This window comes from Anopheles moucheti, chromosome 3 (assembly GCF_943734755.1).
Source record: "Anopheles moucheti chromosome 3, idAnoMoucSN_F20_07, whole genome shotgun sequence".
Lineage (NCBI taxonomy): Eukaryota > Metazoa > Arthropoda > Insecta > Diptera > Culicidae > Anopheles > Anopheles moucheti.
Window position 1 is genome coordinate 85,809,673 of NC_069141.1, and position 19,473 is coordinate 85,829,145.

At 44.0% G+C, this 19,473-nt stretch overlaps 1 protein-coding gene across 1 annotated transcript in view; it reads right to left on the reverse strand.

Annotated features, from left to right (window-relative positions):
- Nucleotides 1–19,473, reverse strand: part of LOC128301162 (acid sphingomyelinase-like phosphodiesterase 3a) — a 45,334-nt gene that overhangs the window by 22,710 nt on the left and 3,151 nt on the right. The window contains exons 2-3 of the mRNA XM_053037510.1: nt 5,625–5,693; nt 2,831–2,990 (exon numbers count right to left, since the gene is read on the reverse strand). Of these exons, the coding sequence (XP_052893470.1) occupies nt 2,831–2,990; nt 5,625–5,693 (229 nt within the window). The remainder of the gene's footprint in view (nt 1–2,830; nt 2,991–5,624; nt 5,694–19,473) is intronic.

Below are 19,473 nucleotides of genomic sequence, written 5' to 3' on the forward strand. Positions count from 1 at the left end.
GAGTTTCGTTTTATCGACTCAAGCGAATCCTTGTTTTCTTTTGCCAAACGCCACCTTCATGCGTACATGCGATGAAATGTACGGCTCGAAATTACTCCGAGTATGGCAAAGAAAATTGCCTATCAAAAATGGAATACACACTCAGGATTTATTTTCCCTCGGTTCGAGCAGTATTTACCCCGGATGCGTCACGTGTTTTCCTGCCAGTTTTTCTTCCCCGGTCGATAACAAATTCCGAGGAAAATGAAAACCCAAATACCGAACCACGGGTTAGCAAATTGACGAGACAACGGTAGCAACAAGATGGCCTGATACGGTCTACCGAGCATATACGATCTTTAATGCTAGCGCATCTTTGTCGAAGTGTGCAGATTCGTAATTTATTCAGATTCGCGCTGAGGGTGAGTGTGATTTTGATGGAAAAATCGTTCAAAGGCTTAAAGATATAACGAATCGTACACAGCAAGGTATGACGGGTTAATGTTACTTAGCTCTCAATTGAATAATTTGTACAGTATTGAAGCTTTTTTATTGCTTGTGAAAATCATGAGAAAGTGTTTCGTGTCTGATCGATAGTTTGGAAAGCATACGATTAATTCTACATACTCCATGAAGATTTATCATTACCAAAAAACAATGTAAAAAATTAATTAAATAATCATCATTTATTGTTACCATTATTCGATTCTAGTGTTCATTTTTTATTTATAAAATGCTGTTTCAGTTGATTTTCATTATTGAAAAACCTTAATCATAGTTTGATTAATAGTTTATATCATAGTCAAAGAGTATTTTAGTAAAAGCTCTATTTTGTGCCCCTTGACACCATCACATTCGTCAAAAGTTCATTCTTTTCCGTTTACGGTTTCAGATAATCCCATTCGTTATTTTTTTTCTACTGAACTTTCTGCTTGATATGCCTGCCAGTGGTAATCGATGTTATGTTGCGAATCCTTCCACGAATACAATAACGAGCCAGACGGAAGAGAAGCCTACCACGGATGGATCCTCGCTTCGTTGTTCATACGCATACATGTACGTACCCCACGTCCACCGTTCGCTCGTTGCAAGCTCAAATGCTTTGAACTTTCAACGCTCGTGATTGTATTCCCGTCGACTTGTTTCCGTGAAATGGCACCCGGAACGGATCAAACCGGTAAATGGCGCTTTAACATTTACTTTCGTCCCTTGTATTATTTTAGTCTTCGTTTTTTCCCTTCACTTCGTAGCTGTTGTAGCTACAGACACGATTGAGAGGCAGTCAGGCGTTCGATCAAACGTCACTGTTGTAAGGCCTACTTTTTTCTGTCCCGCCACCCAGCCTGAAAGGCTAACGCGATCAAATGCTTACACGTTTGCCGTCATAGCCGAGCTATCAGGAATCGAAATCGAACAACAGCTCGAAAAAGGAATCACAAAGCACACAATTCTTTCACAATACCAATGCACGATGGAATGATAACGCTCCGCTGTTGGTGGGAGGAAAATACGCACGCATAACGAAAGAACCAGAAACCACTCCATCCCATGTTCTTACGCCTGGCAACGAAACCGTTTCGGCAAAACGAGACGAACATTTTTATCATTCATATCGCGCACCGCTCGGAACATTATGTAATTCCTGATCAAATATTCAAAACGTTAGGTGACGCATGAGAACAGCGGAAAACAGGGCACAAACAGCGCACGTACCGGCATGTGGGGGCAAACACGGGTCAAATGAATAAAATCGGTTATGCTTCAGAATCCGATGGAGGCGCCCAGTACTTCACGCTGTTCCCGTTCCCGGTTGGCGCCCGAAGATCCCGGGGTGAACAATATGAAGAAAATTCGTCCCCTTTCGAAAAAGTGCTTTTCCGTACGATCCCCAAGCGGGCGAAAAGACAACGATCCGTTTTTCTTCTTCCGTGCCCGCTTTAGCAAGGTAGCGAAGGCATGGGGCGAACAAATCCACCAAGTGGACAGTTTAGAGAAGCACATGCCCACAAAAAAGGTGGTCCATTTTGGTGACCATTTTTAGCAAGGGAATTTCGGTGGTCGACCGATCTGCCAATGCATTGGATGATTTGATTTATACTGGTTGAGATTTTATAGCGATTGTGGGAGAATATTAATAACGCCCTGGGTCGAAGGGTACCCGATTCGATTCATTTCCGCATTTTGGGTGGACCTCGCACAACCAGGCAAGCGTGAATACAATAAAAAAAACCTTTACCTCCCCCTGGCAAACGGTTAGTTCTTCCCGTAGGTCGCTGGTTTCAAGCACCCACATACACACAAAATAAAACACGTGACACGAAACCTCACGACCGGAAAGCACCACAAAGTGGCGCTCCTGTAACGCCATTTTTCCCAACGCCCGGGTGCTTTTCTTGCAAGACATCATAAATTGTACTGACTGTCGATAAATCACGCGCACCAAAGTTTGGAGTGTGGTATACGTTGGGTGAACTTTAATGCTTCTTTTTTCTTGCCTTCCAATATTTTCGGCTTACTGTGTGTGTGTCTTTTTGTCCGATCGTTTTGTGGCGGTTTTGAAAAAGAAGTTTTATGGCAAGTAACGACATTTTGGAATGGGAACCCGGGAACAAAATCACTGCACACACACACACACAAACACAGGAAAAATTGTTCAATGATACAGAAAAAAAGCTTCCCGGGAAAAAAATGCTTTAAAAATGGATTTTTTCATTCACACACACACACCACTGGACCACCGGTTGTGGACATTTTTGAAAGAACACAGAAAACGGAACGAAAAAGATGAAAAAAACTACTACACGCCATCGTGCATGGGCTACGGGGACCGAAGGCAGTCGGGGACACTTACCCAGTCCACAGGACAAACTCGACGTTATCACCTTGCTTGGACTTCATGGCTTGCGTGGCGGATTCCAGCAGGCTCCATGGGCTGTCGCACATGTAATCTCCGTACAGTCCCGGTCGTTTGGCGCTGGCCGTGTTCGAGTGATGTTCGTTAAGCCAGCAACCTGCGGATCAGAATAATCAGAAACCGTTAGTCTGTGTGTGTGGGTGTGGAAGAATGGCTGTGTGAGAGCAGAAAAAATACAACCGTGCCCACATACGTCATGGCCCTTTTCGCACATGCAGGGACGGGGACAGAACAACGAAAAAAGACGAAGCAAAGCAAAGTAACGGTGGGACAGTGGACGAAAACGGACAACAATCCAAACCCAGAAGGAACAATGCAAAAGGATTAGCTAGAAAGCTGCATCCGAGTACGATTGCAGACATTCCCGGCAGATCCTTGCGCCATAGTTGTCCCCGTTGTTTAACAGCGTGGATGTGAGTGGAATAAAGCTGAGCTACTTTTCTCATTCGTGTGCAGAATTTCGGGGCCATTTTGCAGCTGAACGGAACGGTTGCAACCGGTTGGGAAAACGGTCCCTCTTTTATTGGATAAAGTCAGCCGCTTTCGGCTTGCTTACGATCACATACACACACACACACACATACTCACGTCTAACCAGCAATCAGGGACCAGAGTTTTGACAATGGCGCCACTGGAGTCATATTACTTTTTTTTCGGTGTCTGCCATTGCTCATTTTCCACTGCCGGCTTTTCTTTGGCCGAAGCGTTGCAAAAGTGGAGATATGTTTCATTTTGCTTGCTTAAATTGTTCCAGTTCCACTGTCCACCCATGCAAGCGGCGGGTACCCCCGTGAGAGGCCCAACTCAAATTAGGTCATCCGGTGAGATTTGCAGTTTTGCAAGCGAACGCGCGCTGCCCGGAAGAGATATGACGGGGTAAAACTTTATCCCAGCCCGACGGAGCCCGCGGCTGCAGGACCAACCGGGTGAAAACTAGTTCGAGAGTTTTTATCGTAAATGTGTGCGAGTGTACAAGGTACACTTGGAAGTAGTTGAATGTGTAATGGTTTTATTATTAAGTTAGCTACTGCAAACATTCCCCATTCTTCACCGGCTTCTGGTAAACTCCAAATGCAATCCCTAACCACCGCAAGAGCAGCAGAGGGATTTCTATTGTAAAATAGAAATTTCATTTCGACTAACAACTTCACCAGCGAAGCTTCATGATTTGCCACAAAATTACTCTAATGAAAACGGACTCCGCCCTCCCTAACAACGAGTACCTCGGCGGGGACACCGCAAATTTGGAGCATAATTTAAAATTTTAATATGTGGCGAGATGGGAGATTTTTTGTTCACTTTCACACCACACGGTCACCATCGCAATCATGCGATATTAATTGAAGTGTTAATGTCAGCCGTTTCGATGTGTACCGTTTCGATTTAATCAGCCATGTTCCCGATGTGCCGCCCTCATTATCGACCAATAGGAAGGGCGTACAATTCGGGCCAGGAATAGAAGCGACAGAAAAGTGTCAATTCATTAAACATATAGTTTTTCAACGTGAATGCCAAGGTCTGCTGCGCATAGAAAGCTTTTACCTGGTGGGCTTGCTTTCAATGACCGTTGTTGCATTATTAGTTTAGCTCTTCAATTATTAATTCATGCCACACGCGCTTTGAAAATGATTGAATAAATTGATTTTAATGTTATTTTTTCATGCGTGTTTGGTTCAATCAATAAACCATGCGGTGGATGTTTGCAGTGTCTGTGTGCTACGGTGTGCCAAGCATAATTTGCACGGCGAACTTTGCTTGAAAAGCTAGTAGCGCGAGCATGCATGGAATTGTTAAATAAATTATGTGAGGGCATTCCAAAAATTATTTTCAATTTATTTCGAAGTTTGTGTTTCCATTAAAGCTTTCACATTGTTTGTACTCAATTTTCTGTATCAAATACAACATTATTTTTATCCGAATGTCCCAACAAAGGATGCTGAAGCATTAGAAAGCCATGGTAGTGTGGAAATAGTCGTATTTGCATTGCTCAGTAATTATTTCCTTTAATTTGTGGGTTTTAAGATGCTTTTTTCTTTTGCGTAGTAGTTCAATATCTTTCATGACAATCTAACTCCAAACTTCTTTAAGAAAAGGGTATAAAATAATGTGTCTTCAAAACGGTCCGAAAGCTACCAAAAACATGTAAACGTTCTATTGTTGTGTTGTACTTAAACATGAATGTGGAACGTTAAAACGCAGCTTAGCAGTAAGTGCTTTCCTATCATGCCTCAGTAAATCTCAAGCAACGCGGCCCCAAGGAAATAATCCCCCAGTTCCAAAGCTCCATTGTTGTGCTCCGAATCACATGCAAAGCGTTACGTGCGATCAGTCCCATCCTGGGTATCGGTATCGGTAATTCTTCACCAACAATCGTCATTCGAAATCGGATTCCTGCAAACACTTATCCAACCCAAGTGCCCGTTACCAGTGTAGTGGAATGCTTTACGAGCAGTTGTGTGTGGATGCTTCTGCATATGCTGGTCGTCTTAGACGAGTACCTTTTCTTCCCTTCACAAAACCTCCATCCACACGATGGGCTAGACGTTCTTCTCACAACGGGGGTGTTGTTATCGTAGCACAGCAAAAAAAAGGACACTTCTCTTCAAACAACCCCCGAGTTCCATTATTCTTTGTTGCGCGTGAAATTTGCGTAAACGCAACGCAATGAAAAAGCATGAAACAGAATGGGTACAAAACATGAACACGGTAGCCCAGATTGTCGAATACTTACTGCGAAAGATATCACCCTTGGTAGTGTAGTACGTATCGAGATGTAAATCTGTTATGTGCCAGAAGTAGCCTGCAAGCATGAAAGAGTGAATAAAGAAACAAGATAAAAATACGTTAAGTGAAATATTGCGCCCGGGATGGAAACACGGAACACGAAAAGGTAAATATAGAAGTACGGTGAAGCGATTGGTAAAATATAATTCGCCAGAAGGTTCCGACGTAGCAATGTGTGTTGCCCCATGTTGCCACATGGACCCGCACCTGGACCGTTGAGTTAACGAGAATCTTATTTATTTACCTCCGAAATAGGATGCTGTTGCTCCTCCTCTGCATAGTTGCTTGTTATTTATGTTTCACTGATACTCTTACGAACGATTCCCTGCCTCGATTCATTGAGAAAGCATTATGGGCAGTAGGGGGAAAAAACAGGAGAATAAATTGCAATGGAATGTGCTCCAAACAGGTAAATAAGGGAAGAGAGAAACAAATAAAAGAACCGCCAACTACCCGACCAGCCAGCCTACTATCCCTCTGGGAATGGTTCAAGGCTGCCTGCCGGGATGTATCCGCAACTGAGGAAATGATCCTTGGTTTGCGTTTTCCCAAGCAAAACTTCTCCACTTGTTATAATTGGAACTCAATATCAACTGATAACAGCGTTCGATCGATACGATTTGAACATTCCTGCTTACCATTCGTCTCCGCCTTTTTATTTTTATTGCAATAATGCGATGTTTTGCCCGGTCTGCTGATGCCGTCATGCGGAATGGGAAAGAAAAATCGATCCCAATCTGCCAAGGCAGAATCTTAAGTGAAAGGTCGAAAAAGGATAAACGTTAAATATATTTCGCAACGGTTCCTTGTCGAAAGGCGAAGATCGACGAAGATCCCTGTGAGTGAAAGTACCCTGTACGGAGGCTGAAAGCGTTTGCTCCGTCCGGCCATGTAAGCCTCCGGGACGAGTTGAACAAAGGCACGCTAAAAGGTATCGAATATCGCGTGTTATGCTGACACGGTGTACACGGCGAAAGGGATGAAGATTTCACGTGGGACCGAAGCGAAAGCAAACATACCAACACTTCACATTCGCCTCGTTCGGATCGCACGGTTTTGCACGGTAGGTTCGCATTTCATCTTTTTTCAAACATACATCAGCAGCAGACCAACCCAACACCCAGCCCACGAACCGGTGTGTCTCGGTTACACCTGATCGGGATACATTATAGATGCACGGTAGCACGGTGCCGTGGACAGAAGAGCGACACCGAACGAGAAGGGTTCCGTGTAAAGGATTTTATCGTCCTCCGGTGCTTAAGACTTCCATCGCTGAGGTTGCCATGGTTGCAGCCCATGGTCGTGGTTCGATACCGTAGACCCGCAACCTACACAAATCATGTCTCTACGAGACTCCATTCCATTTCCGTGCATGACAGAGCGCGCGTCCGTCAGCATTTGCCATTCACCAACCCGTTCCGAGCCAAAGATTGATCGAACAGCTCCCGGCACACTGGTGCGGAAGGCGAAATGTAAATAAAGACTATGCTAACCAATTTGTTCATCGATTTTTCCTCTTTCAAACAACCGACCGAACACCCCACCCTTACTGTTCCTCTGTCGAGCGCATTAAAGTGTTTCCTGGTTGGTGAGGTATAGTGTTTGAACTTGCTCACCTTGGGATATGTTTTTTTTTTGGTCCCTCTGCTTTGTTCGGCAACACGTCAGCAAAAAGGTGGAAACACTCACACAACAAAACGAAACGTCAAAAAAAGGAAAACAATCGCTTGGCAGTGGGTGATACCAACCATTGTTGTGCTTTCGTCCCTGTTCGCGGTGTAATTCCACGCGCGCTTCACAATCAGGTTGAGGCACAGCTTTCCACCGCATTTTTTCCCTCATCGTGGCGCTCGTTCAACTATGACGACCACGAACGAGGCTTCGATCTTTATGGAGTGATTCGCTTTTACTCATATGACTCCATACGTTTCAAGGCACACGGATTTTGGGAAGCGCACCCACGTGAAGAAGGTGCAAACGGTGCGGATTAAAGTGTTAAATCAAATGAACGAAAACTGGTGGCTTTTGGTGTTGGAGTTGCGATGATACGAAAAGTGAGCCGTGTTACATGATTGGAGGCTTTTTCGGGGCGAGATTGGTCGGTTTTTTCTTCTTCTTTTCGTCCTGCTGGAATCGATTTTTACTTCCGATGCGTTAACAGGAGCCTTCGTTTCTGTTGAGATGGGAGAACAAAGCTCGAGTGACAGCAGAATCGATGCGTGTGAATTAAGCTACTGGCATCCACACGATGTCATAAATCCTTTTTGACAATTTTTCCTTCTTAAAGTAAACTCATGGCACTTAACACATTACACCGAGCTGTAATTGAAATTTTAAAAATATTCAACCAACGCGATGGATGTTTCCACGTTATACTAAAGATAACCTTCTGAGAATGTAAGCCAATTAAATTTAAATATCTGCTTGCTTTTTTGGGGCCTTGTCGCACAAATCCATACAACCCACCACTGCACACTACTCAAATGCTCCTCGGAAATCACCTGGAATTGTTCTCAACTACCTAATTCGTGTGAAAAAGTGTCTTTGACGCTAACGCCCAACATGGAAAATTCTTGTTGACAGATTGCATACATTTTGGCGTAAACAATTTGAATTACTGCCCAACGATGAACAAACAAGCGGTTCCATCGAAATGATTAGCTTTTTGCGTCGTGCTCCCAATCAAAACTTTCCAAAGAATCTTTTTTCTCTTACATGGATAAAAAATGCCCACCAGTAAGCTGTTTTAAATACACTTCACACGGCTAAAAAACAGCTCACTCAAAGTGTTGTTATTTTCTTTCTCCGCTGTAGCGATGTGCATTTAAATCAAACAGCATTGCATGACAATCATACATTATTCTGCACGAACCTGTGTGTACCAACGCAACGGTAATGTGAAGTAGCGTTTCATATGTTCGTAATTCACCAACACCAGACGGTGGCCTATTTTTTCCACCCATTCATTCACAAAACAGCGTACTGTTTCTTTAGACAGACACACGGCCAGACGGAAGTTTGGATGCAAAATAATATCTGTACCATCTGTTTCTCAGCGGCGGTACATTTATCTTTGCCGGTGAGCCAAACGCTTCCAGTAATGAGTATCGCGTTTGCGTACAGTGTCATGCGAGGAAATTTATTTAACTGAAGATGTGATAAAATTTCCACAAACAGTAAACCCATAACTTACTTCACAGCACGGGAGATTAAGGAACTGCTGAAGAATTTCATTTCATTGGAACTTCATGGTTGAATCAATGTTGTTCTAAGTGAACATTCCGTGCTAGACACGTTCTGACCTCAGCTAACGATAGGAACCATATTAAATGCGGAACTTTGGGCGTGTGTGGTTATTCACGTAATTCAATTTCGTACCATTCGGTTTGCGGAGGCTTCGGATGTTAGGGCTCTGTCAGGCATAGAGGCAGCAAAACCACAACGATATGCCTTACGAAGCGAGCCAAGTAATACTGTTTGCTGAAGTTGCTCATCGAGAAATAACAGGAAACTGATCCGGGTGACACTTCAGTGGAACAGTGTCAAGGTAGTTGTTTCGAGATGAAACCGTTCCGGGAATATCTTCTGCTCTCGATTCTTCGTTGCGAAAACAACAATGGAATACGTACTGTAACCGACCGCATGCAGTTGTATGCGTCTTATTAACAGTCTACACAGTCGTCGCTTCGCCATGCGAAGTTTTACTAATATGACGAAAGTTTTACAATCACGTTTATGGACCGTTCCAGAAAAAGAAAGCACAACTTTCTGCTTTCACAATTTTGCACGCGCAAAAACACACCGCGTACCCCCGCGTACGGTGTACTTGCGCGCCATTCTACCGCGTACACCTCTCATTTGCGCTACAGGTTTCACATTCTCGGGATGAAAAGTTGATTAAAAAAGCCTCACGTTTTGCTTCCATCCAGGCGCGTTTCTCCGTATTACTTTCACACGACCGCATCTACGTCTACCGGGACAGAGAATATGACAACCGTCCGTCCGTGTACGCGCGGAAAAGCGGATGAAATGACAGCACTCAAACCGAACTTCCCGTGTCCGTGTGCGCTAGCGTGAGCGCGCTGTAATCATCCACCCGGGATGCTGAAGCTTACAGATATAGAAACATCACCATTAACTGTCTCGTGGCAGGAAGGAAACGACAGTAAAACTAATCCCTTTTTCCGGAGGTACTTTAATTATCCTGTTTATTTCCTCACACTCAGCGTTCGGCGTAGTGTTGCCGTCTTGGGAAGGAATTACTCCTACCGGAATCGGTATTTGCGCGAGCGTATAGATAATGCACCATTTTTATGACACCTTGTTCAAGTAATCGTTGGAATGAAGACTAATATTTAACCTTTTTTTTGGTGGTGTTTGACTTGTTTGACGGTAGGGATTTAGCTTGACACTAATAGAGAGGTTCGAAATGTCTCACTTTGCTTGGGGAATGATTCACCGCAGATTGAAGTTTATTGTAAAATAGTTTTAGTCTACAGTTAAAAAGGACGCCATTGGCCATCATTAAAGATTAACTATCCATCTGAGCTACAAAACAAATCCCTCGAAATATCATTTGTTTAAAAATAAAAATGTAGGAGCTATCGCTTTAGTTCCATTTTCTCTATTTTTGTGCCGTGCTTTTCATTCCGCAAAAGACATCTTTTCTACTTCATGTGCCATAAAATGCATGCCGCACCGTAAGCATACGACCTCATGCAAAGCTCAGCGCAGCTTATACTATGGACATCATCATCATCATCATCATCATCAACAGCAACATCGTCTTCATTGCAGGACCATTTCCAACCCATCAGACACTATAAGGGGGAATGTAAGTAACCAAAGACACCGACATATCAGTTTGCCCGTGTGTTTATCAAGGTCTTCTCCCGTACGGATCATGCTCGGTCCATAAAGCGAGCCACGAGCACACTATCTTACCGGCTGTCAGGGGCCAAGATTGGCATTTCGGTTCTGGTGTGCAGATAATACCTTCTCAACCTCTGAACTGAAGCTTCGAGTCGTACGCAGACGGGTGGCGTATCGCTTCAGGACGATACAGGAACACGGCGCGATACACCTGGCCCCGGGCATGCATGCAATCCTGTACCGCTTTCGTCGGCCCTGACATCTCATAAAAAAGCAGCTCCTTACATCGCGACCACACATGACACGGCGGTGCCGAAGACTGATGCTGATAAATAAAAGAAAAATCCCAACTCATGCACGTAAAAATGGAAATTTTCATCAACCTTCCCTTTCAGCGGGATGCAACCGGTAACGAGCTTATGGTAGCAACTTTGTTATGTCGAAAAGGATTTACACGTGGTGGTGCCGTGGTGTTGCCGTGGTGTTGCTTCTAGCGTGCTGCTGGAACCGCATCCATGTGGCTGTCGAATAATCGGAACAGGAAGGGAAAGCGATATCCTGGACTCCTTTTCACCCGAGCCTTTATGAGAATCAAAAATTGGTACCATTTTTTTTCTGTTTGCTTGCTGCAAGTCTCGCTCTGCCCCTAAATGTATGCATAGCGGCGGTTCAGGTGGTATACATTTTGTTCAAAGTGTTCGAAAGTTGGAACGAGAATTTATGAAACCAAGGTTCCCTTCATTGCTGAGGGTTTAACATCTGTTCGGTCGTCGTCGTAGTGATGTGTTAATTCCAACTCGGATAATCTGATCCGCTTAGTTATGAAACGACTCTTCCTCCTTGCATCCGTTGCTAGTGACATCCTTAGTGCATGTGTGTGAGTTCCATTGCTCTGGCAACCCATTTCCCAATAAGGGAGACACTTTTCATGTTCTAAATGGGCATGACCGAAGCATTTGGTTTTACAAAATAATCCTTGGTGTCTCTCTGCGTGCGTATGTATGTGTCGTTACACTGCACGGAAAACGGGTATCCAAACGAGTTCCACAATTTCAGAGAGAAGAACGGTCCTCCCAGACTGAAGTCATACATTTTCGATGAAACCACTTACTTGTTGGCGAATATTAAACTCCACTACACAGTCTTTGCATCCCATTTGTGTGTATGTGTGTGTGTGTGTTAGTGTATAACTAAGGCAGTAAATTATGACCTAAGCTAATTTGTCCAATAAACTTTCCCAACCGAATATAATCTAGCATTGGGAGTAATTTAACAAATGCGGCACCACGACATTTCCCGCCGGCAAAGTGTTCCGGGTTGGTGCGGTCCACAGTAAACGAGGACATGGAGGTCAAGCAATCCACATTTGCTGGGTGCAATTATTCCCAACCAGAAGCCGCCCTGGTTCCGCAAAAACACACACATACAAAACCCGATCTTTTGGAATAGTCCCTTTTTTAAACCCCATCCGATGTCCGTTTTGAAAGTTCCGAGCGCAGGCGAACACAGGCGTTGTAAATGGGCCGAACTGTGGGAATAAATCACTGCACCAATCGTTTTCTCGTTTGACCTCGAATTAATGCCACAAAATTGCCTTCTTTCCAATTCCCGGCAGGATGGACGAACCGACAGATGCTCGCATGCCAAGCACCCCCGGGGTCGATGTCTGTCCAGTTGGCTGAAATTGTGCTCCGACACACACACACTCTTCCGACAAATCTCTGTTAAACGTGTAGGTCAACCGGTGTGTATGCCTGCTTGTTAGGTTGTGTCTTCTCAACAATTTTTGCCTACCATCGTTTTTGCGTCCCTCGGTGTCGTGGTGGGGAAAAAAGAACGAGACGACACCATGCAATGGACAGGGGTTGAAAATTCCGAATTAAAGACCTGCAAATCCAAAACCCTCGGCCTTTCCGCCATTCCATCCGGTTGGACCCATTATTGGGCATGGGATGAGGTAGTAAATTGAGTGGAAATTGGAGGTTTGAATGGAGGACCTAGAAAACTGGTCAGATTGTCTTACCACACACACACATACACAGCACTACATAAGGGGAGTAGTAACAGCAGGAAAAAACCACCTAGTTACTGCAGGATCTCAGATGGACTCACGATGGATGCTCTACTGCATCATGCATTGGTTCGGTTCTTTTTTGCTTCTTCTCCCCCCCCCCCCCCCCCCCCCCTTGTAGATGCACAGTTTTAAGGTACGTCTTTCCCTCTTCGTAAAGGGAACCACCGATACTCGGAAACGTCTGCTTCAAATGCTGACAGCAGCAGCAGCACCAGCAATGAGTCGGGTTGTTTCCCATATCCTTTTGACCAGCGTAAGCTTACAGCCAGGGACTGGAGGAACACACAAAAAAGGGAAATTTAAAGCCTACCTCACTCAGGCACACATACACTCACGTGTGCTCATACACGCCAACATGCTGGCGGAAACATGGTGTCGGAGTGCCGGAGAAACGGTGGGGCAGCGGTTAGGAAGTTACCGGGATTCAGCATGAGTCAGCCGAAGGTTTCCGCACGGACGTGAAAAGTGACTGCAGAGATTTTCACGTTAGAAATACGTTTTCTTTCTCTGAATGCGTATGTAATTTTTTTTCTGTTCCTCCCTTTCGTTCATTTTCCATTTGCACCCATTTCGTGTTCCGTTCATTTGCACCAAGAATTTCGTGTGTGTGTATATAAACATGCATGGGGAAGGTTACGTTTGCGTGTATGTTAACAGGATTCCTCAACCGAGCGGAATGGAAGAAATGTGGAACAGCCGACATTGCCTGCCGTCGTAATGAGAAGGAAATGGCACACATTTTCCTACCATTCAAAACAGCCCCATCCACCTGCTGTGGCTAGAATGTGTGCGTGGTGGGTTGTGTGTGTGTGTGTAAAGGACGAAACCATTTTTGCAACGTCAACGTGTAGGACGGTTGGCTTTCATGCTCAATTTAATTGATACGACAGCGACAGATGAACATTTTGTCTGAGATGTGGTTCGGATGTTTTTTTTTCTTTCCCTATTTTCCATTCCTGTCGTCATTGTACTGTGCTGATGAATGCTTTTTATTTAGACACGATGTGGTTAGAGATTTTTTTTGTATGTATGTATGTTTTTTGTGTGTATTGTGGGAATGAGAAAGATCAAGGCCGCAACAGACCTTGTCACCAGAAGATGACGAAATTCGCATGATTTTAAAACCTTCCTTAAATATTTTCCAAATGTTTGAGGACTTTTCTTCACGGCACACAATGGTTAAGCCAAAGTTTATATTTTTTGACACAAATATACAACTTTCAAGCATTATCCATTTGTTCCCAGGTGGCATAGTAGTACATCAACTTTAGGAACTTGGCGGAGAATGTTTTAAACCCATAATTCTTGAAATTCCTTTAGAATGGCGGCGAAAGCGTGGCATTCAATGCGAACAAGTGAACATCCCATTGTGTCGCAAAAGCGCAAACATTACACAACCGTTCCGTTCGGTCGTTAGCAAGCAGTCACGTGCGTGCCATTGCTAAGCATCGCTACACTTCACTGACCATCGCTATTTTGCTAACAACTTTTGTGATTGCCCTTGAGCCGTTGAACATGCCATAATTATTCAACTTCTTCGGAATGGATGGCACACAAGAAAATACGCTGGAAACCGAAATAATAGAAGAAAAGCGAGAGTGTCTACCTTCCGGACCGATCGGATGTTCCGGAGCTCGCGGGCCCAACAGCGACATCATTATCGCACTCGTCGTCAACACAATGTCATCATTATCGTCCTGCTCGGCCCGCACCCGATCAGCCGGCACAGTAGCGCAGTTCGCACATTTGAGCGCTCCCCAATTATCGAGCCGTTGCCGCTCGAGACGATGGATGGTTTCTGTGTGGAAGATCGTCCGGGAAAGGTCCCTCCGGCATGTGACTTGGCGAGTTATGAAAATTCCGTCACGATTTAGATCAACGACCATGGCGACGACGCTGACGATGACGACGAATAACAAGGGATGCCATCAGCGCATCTTGACGGAGCGATGTCTCCTGCCCCGGTGGATGCTTTTCTCGCTGTTTTCAGTTCCTTTTTCCAAATACTCAGTGGAGAAAAAAAGAAGAAAGTGATCCAAAGCAATCCAGCAACGTCCAATCGAAGCCAACAAATTACGCAATTAATAATCTTGTCTCATAAATTGTGTGCTTCACGCTTTTCCGCAAGCATGCCACGTTCTCGGGGAGTATTTTCGCACCGGCGAGGATCGATCGGGTCTGTCAGCTGCCGTACAATGGAACGAGCGCAGTGCCAGAACGGCAAGGCCTATAAATAACCAGCATTTGAATAATAACGACATTAGAGAATCAAATTTGAATAAATTAAGCAGCGCACATCAATCCTCTCTCGGGGATGGGAGAGCTAGTGGACGATGCGATCCATTTCTTACCGAGGATTGCGATAGATTCGGAAGCAGATGATGAATAAGATTGTCGTGCTTGGTTTAATGAGAGCGAAAGCTAGAAGGATGACTAGCGGACTCACTCCACTCCACCGGGTGGAGCCTCTCACAGGGAACCTCGGAACCAGAGAAGATCGTTTATTAGCCCTGTGCCGAGTATCAAGTGACACTTAGACGCTTCTGAGAAGTTATCGAGACGGTCTCCCCCAGGACGGAGCTGCCGGTGGGCGTGTGTAGCTGGGAAATGTGTCCACAAAAATTCCAACCATCAGCCGCACAGAAAACCTCCAGCAGCATCCAAACAGACAATTCGATTAAACAAAGATTACGGCCTTAAGCCGGGCTGAGTTTATCGGGGATGTTTATTATTGGAACAGTACTTAGGCTTTATCTCGTCTCGCAGGCATTTCGGATACCTTCCGGTGTAGAATGGTATCAGGGTAACGGTAACAGCGGGCAGCACAACCACAAACAGATGGAGTAAGGTAAATGAGAATTTGATGATCTTGCGATTGTTACCCGGACGGTACGGACTGCCTAGGCCTGGCCCTAGAAATTTAGAGCCGCCTGTTCCAACAGACGCACAATTGCAACCAATACGACCAAGGCAAACCCACAACAAAACAAAACAAAGCCAGGTAGGACGGCACACGTCTCAGCACCAGTCGGCCGTACGTATTGATCGACCGGGTGGAAAATCTCGTCCAATGTCTTTCCAGTGCCAGGAGCTGCACAAGAAAATTGTCAGCTTGCGTACCACCGTGTACGGTAGGCTGAGCAAAAGCGGTAACAACCGAAAGAAAGCTTCCCATCCAGCGACATCTGAACTCCCCGGGTAACAATTCCATTCGATTTGGCCACAACAACGGCAACAACAAACGAAACGTAAACGAGACCGGAAAATCATCGTTTCGCTGATTTCAGGTTTTGTTTCAACCTGCCCCAAATTCCCAATCACTTCCCTCCATTTCCCTTCTCTCCAGCCCCCCTCTCTTTTCGCCCTTCGCCCAGCGAAATTTGAAGGCTTTGGTTGTCCTTTCTTTTCCCTCGCCGCGCAGCAGTCTCATTTTCCGGCAAATTGCAGAGGTCGTTCGATGGAGCAGATTGTTATTTAAATCAGTTTCCGCCTGTCACCGGTTTGCCAGCGGGGCACTCGCGCACACCAACGTCACCAACCAAGCGGGACACGCTTTCAAGGGCTTCGTGCTTGATGTTTGTTATGCTCTCCCATCTTTTCGTGGCTTGTTTTTCTCGTGATCGATATGAGCCACCGGCGAAGGGCGCACCGCTGGTAGATGGCTGGATTGGACCACACGTTTTGTTTGTCCCCGAGGTACGGGAAGGTATGTATCGTTTTCGCAATGCCACATTACCATAAATGGGTCGAATAGGTTGGAATGGTTGGCTCATTGCAATGGAAGTACCACCTACCATCGTCGGCCACCATCTGCATGGTTTGTCGATTGTTTTGTTCGCCCTGAGTTTTCCTTCTTCTGTGTGTGTGTGTGTGGTTTTTGCTACTTGGTTAAACCGCCGGTTGATGACTGCGTTATTGATGAGCCGAAACAGTTTAGGCATACATTTGCGTAGTGATGAGTTGTTTTGCTTTCGTGTTTGATTTCTTTTTTGTTTATCAAAAACAATCAACCGTTTCGATGTGCGGGAGGTATTTACTGGCTCAATTGTTATTATGCTATAAAATATGAAAAAAAAAACAATGGAATATGTATGAAGCACAGTTCTGGGGGCGGTCACAACGAGTCATTCCAACCATCTCACACATTTAAGTAAAGTTGCAGTATAGTTTTGATCATATTTAAATCCCATTAGCTCGAAAGTCTTCAATCAAAATGGTAGTTAAAGATTAATTCATACACAAAAAACTCAACTTAGGTTAATATATTTAACATATTCCCAATCAATAGCAATGGAGAAAAGAATTATATACTTTTCCTTCCAACTGTTTCATTTAGCTCACGCAGTTCATAATAATGCAATTCACATTTATTTGAAGACCAAACAGTGTAGGGACAGCTTATCCCGGGTGGATGTTAAAAGCTGTTATCAATATTTGAACATCTTTTTTTCAGAAATCATTACTTAATATAAATGAAATATTTCACATAAACTTGATCTGAATAATAGATCAATTTAATCAGTTCAATAATGGATATTAAGCTTAAACTGTTGACGCGAAAGTAGTAAAGAATCATTAGATAAAAACACATGGACAACATATCATTCGCACAAACGGTTGAACCATTTCGCTTTGTTTGAACTTCTCTCATTGAAAGCTTTTATATTGTAGTTTCATTTAAGCACTAACAGCCTCCCAACGAGCGTATCATATCCATACTACGACAAACCCACACCGCAATCAATCCATGCCATCAATCAACGTCATCAAAACCCTTCGGGTCGTTGTTTTTTCGATCGTAAAATTGTATTTCTCGTCATTTTCGCGTCCACTTGGGCGACAGAAAAACGGTACGGGAAATTTATAAATATGTGCAAGTTGCCCTAGTTGCTTCACGCTTGCATCCACTGCTTGCAGCCAGCGGTGGCCGCGGTGCATTTTAACGTAACAAAAGAAAGGTTTGCATTTAAAAGGATCGATATAAATATCCATCGAATTATAAATCGATTAATAATTCGGGTTTTTGGGGCACAATTTGATTTATTTCGCATTTTGGTATTTTTATTTATTTCGTTCATACTTTCCATTTTTCATTTCATGCAAACAGCCTTTGGGATGAGTGCGAATGAATTTTCGCCAATGTGCATCCAATTGATGGCTGTCGTTTCTTTCCTCTGTTGCATCGAACAGTGCGCACCAGATTTATCATCGCCGGGTTGCCGGATCGCCACCATCGCATATGCAATACGTTCCTGGGTAGGGATGAAAATTCCTGTTGTTATTATCAGTCTTTCTGCAACACTTTTCCTCCCAAAGCGATAAACGATGCCATCCTGATAGGTGGCAGATAGTCGTCGTTTCGCGATTCATTAAAAGTGTCCTGCATTGGATGTACGTTGCACAACAGTTTTCTCACCTGCAAGGGATTGTATGGCGAAAAAAAAGGCACAGTCTCATAAACCCGTTCCACTAACAGTTTTATGGAGAGAAACATTTGCAACCCACGTCTAAAATGTTTCAACAGCACTTCGGAACAACATAAAAATAAAAGAACCATCAGACAGATGAAATCGTGCTGCAGCTTGCGCGAAAGTGCATTGGGGAATGGTTCTGCTTGCAGTGCCATTTCACACCAGAACCAAACCACTTGCGAGCGGAATTTCATCCCAAATATCGTTAAGGTAGATTGCGGATGGTTCAGTTTGTTCGAATCATTCTGGAATGTTACGTGAAAAGAACCATTTTCATACCCAGAAAATGGTTATGTTCGCGTAATGTTTTATTTTCCCTTTTTCTTCACTTTCAACGCATACATTAACAACTACTCTACCGGTGTACGCGCGACATCGACAAGTCACTCCGCTTCGACGAAATGTACATTTCATGTCCGTTCTTATTTTTGCAGTATTCAGTTGTTGGGTTTGTTCGCTATCAAAGCTTGAGTGGAATATATCAGCACTCGGAACTAGGAGCACTCGAACTTGGTTCGCTCATCACACTGATGGCCGACGTACTTAGTCATGCATCCCGATACTAATCGATGATGTACTAGAGAAGAATGAGACGATAAAATTGTCAGAATTTATTAACACGTTTACTCAGAAACTCCGCACACTGTTTTAATATGCAAAATTCATGTATCTGATTCTGAATTCATGATTCATGGATATAATGTTGTCGTTTTCAGCAGAAAAGATTTTTAACTAATAAGTGGAATAACATTGTATCTTTGTCTGTTCTTTAGAAGCTCTTAGTTTTAATCAAGCTATAAAAAATTCATGTCTTTTGTAGCCAACTTTTCCATTAAGTAAAAAAAAGTCTCGTCATATTTGAACAGATCAATATTCCACAACTCAAATCAATGCTTTTCCAAACCCGACTCCATAAGCCAATAAACTGGCATGATAAATTGATGACAGTGATACGAATCGTCGGTTTTTCCGCGGTGCCATGCCATGTTCTGCTCGCGACGGAGCGGCCAAAGCACACATGCTTCACGATCTGTCAAACAGCAGACTGACAGCTTTGGTTGACGAATTGAACAAAACTCAAAAGAACCCATTGCAGAATTCGTCTGTTTGATTTCCTAACCGTCAATCAGAAATGATACGGATGTGCGCACATAGAGTGTAGTACGATGACCTAAATTTCGTGCACTCATATTTCTTGTATCGCGGAAAGCTTTAGGTGCGGAAGTATTTATTAGAAAATGCTCTACTTCAGTGTATGTTGCAAAAAAAATTCAAGTTAAAACACCATGATCTATTTTAGCAGGCCCTACTTGACAGCAGTCGATATAGTCGACTTAGAAATGTCGACAACGTGGTAAAGAATAAATAACGTTTCTAAG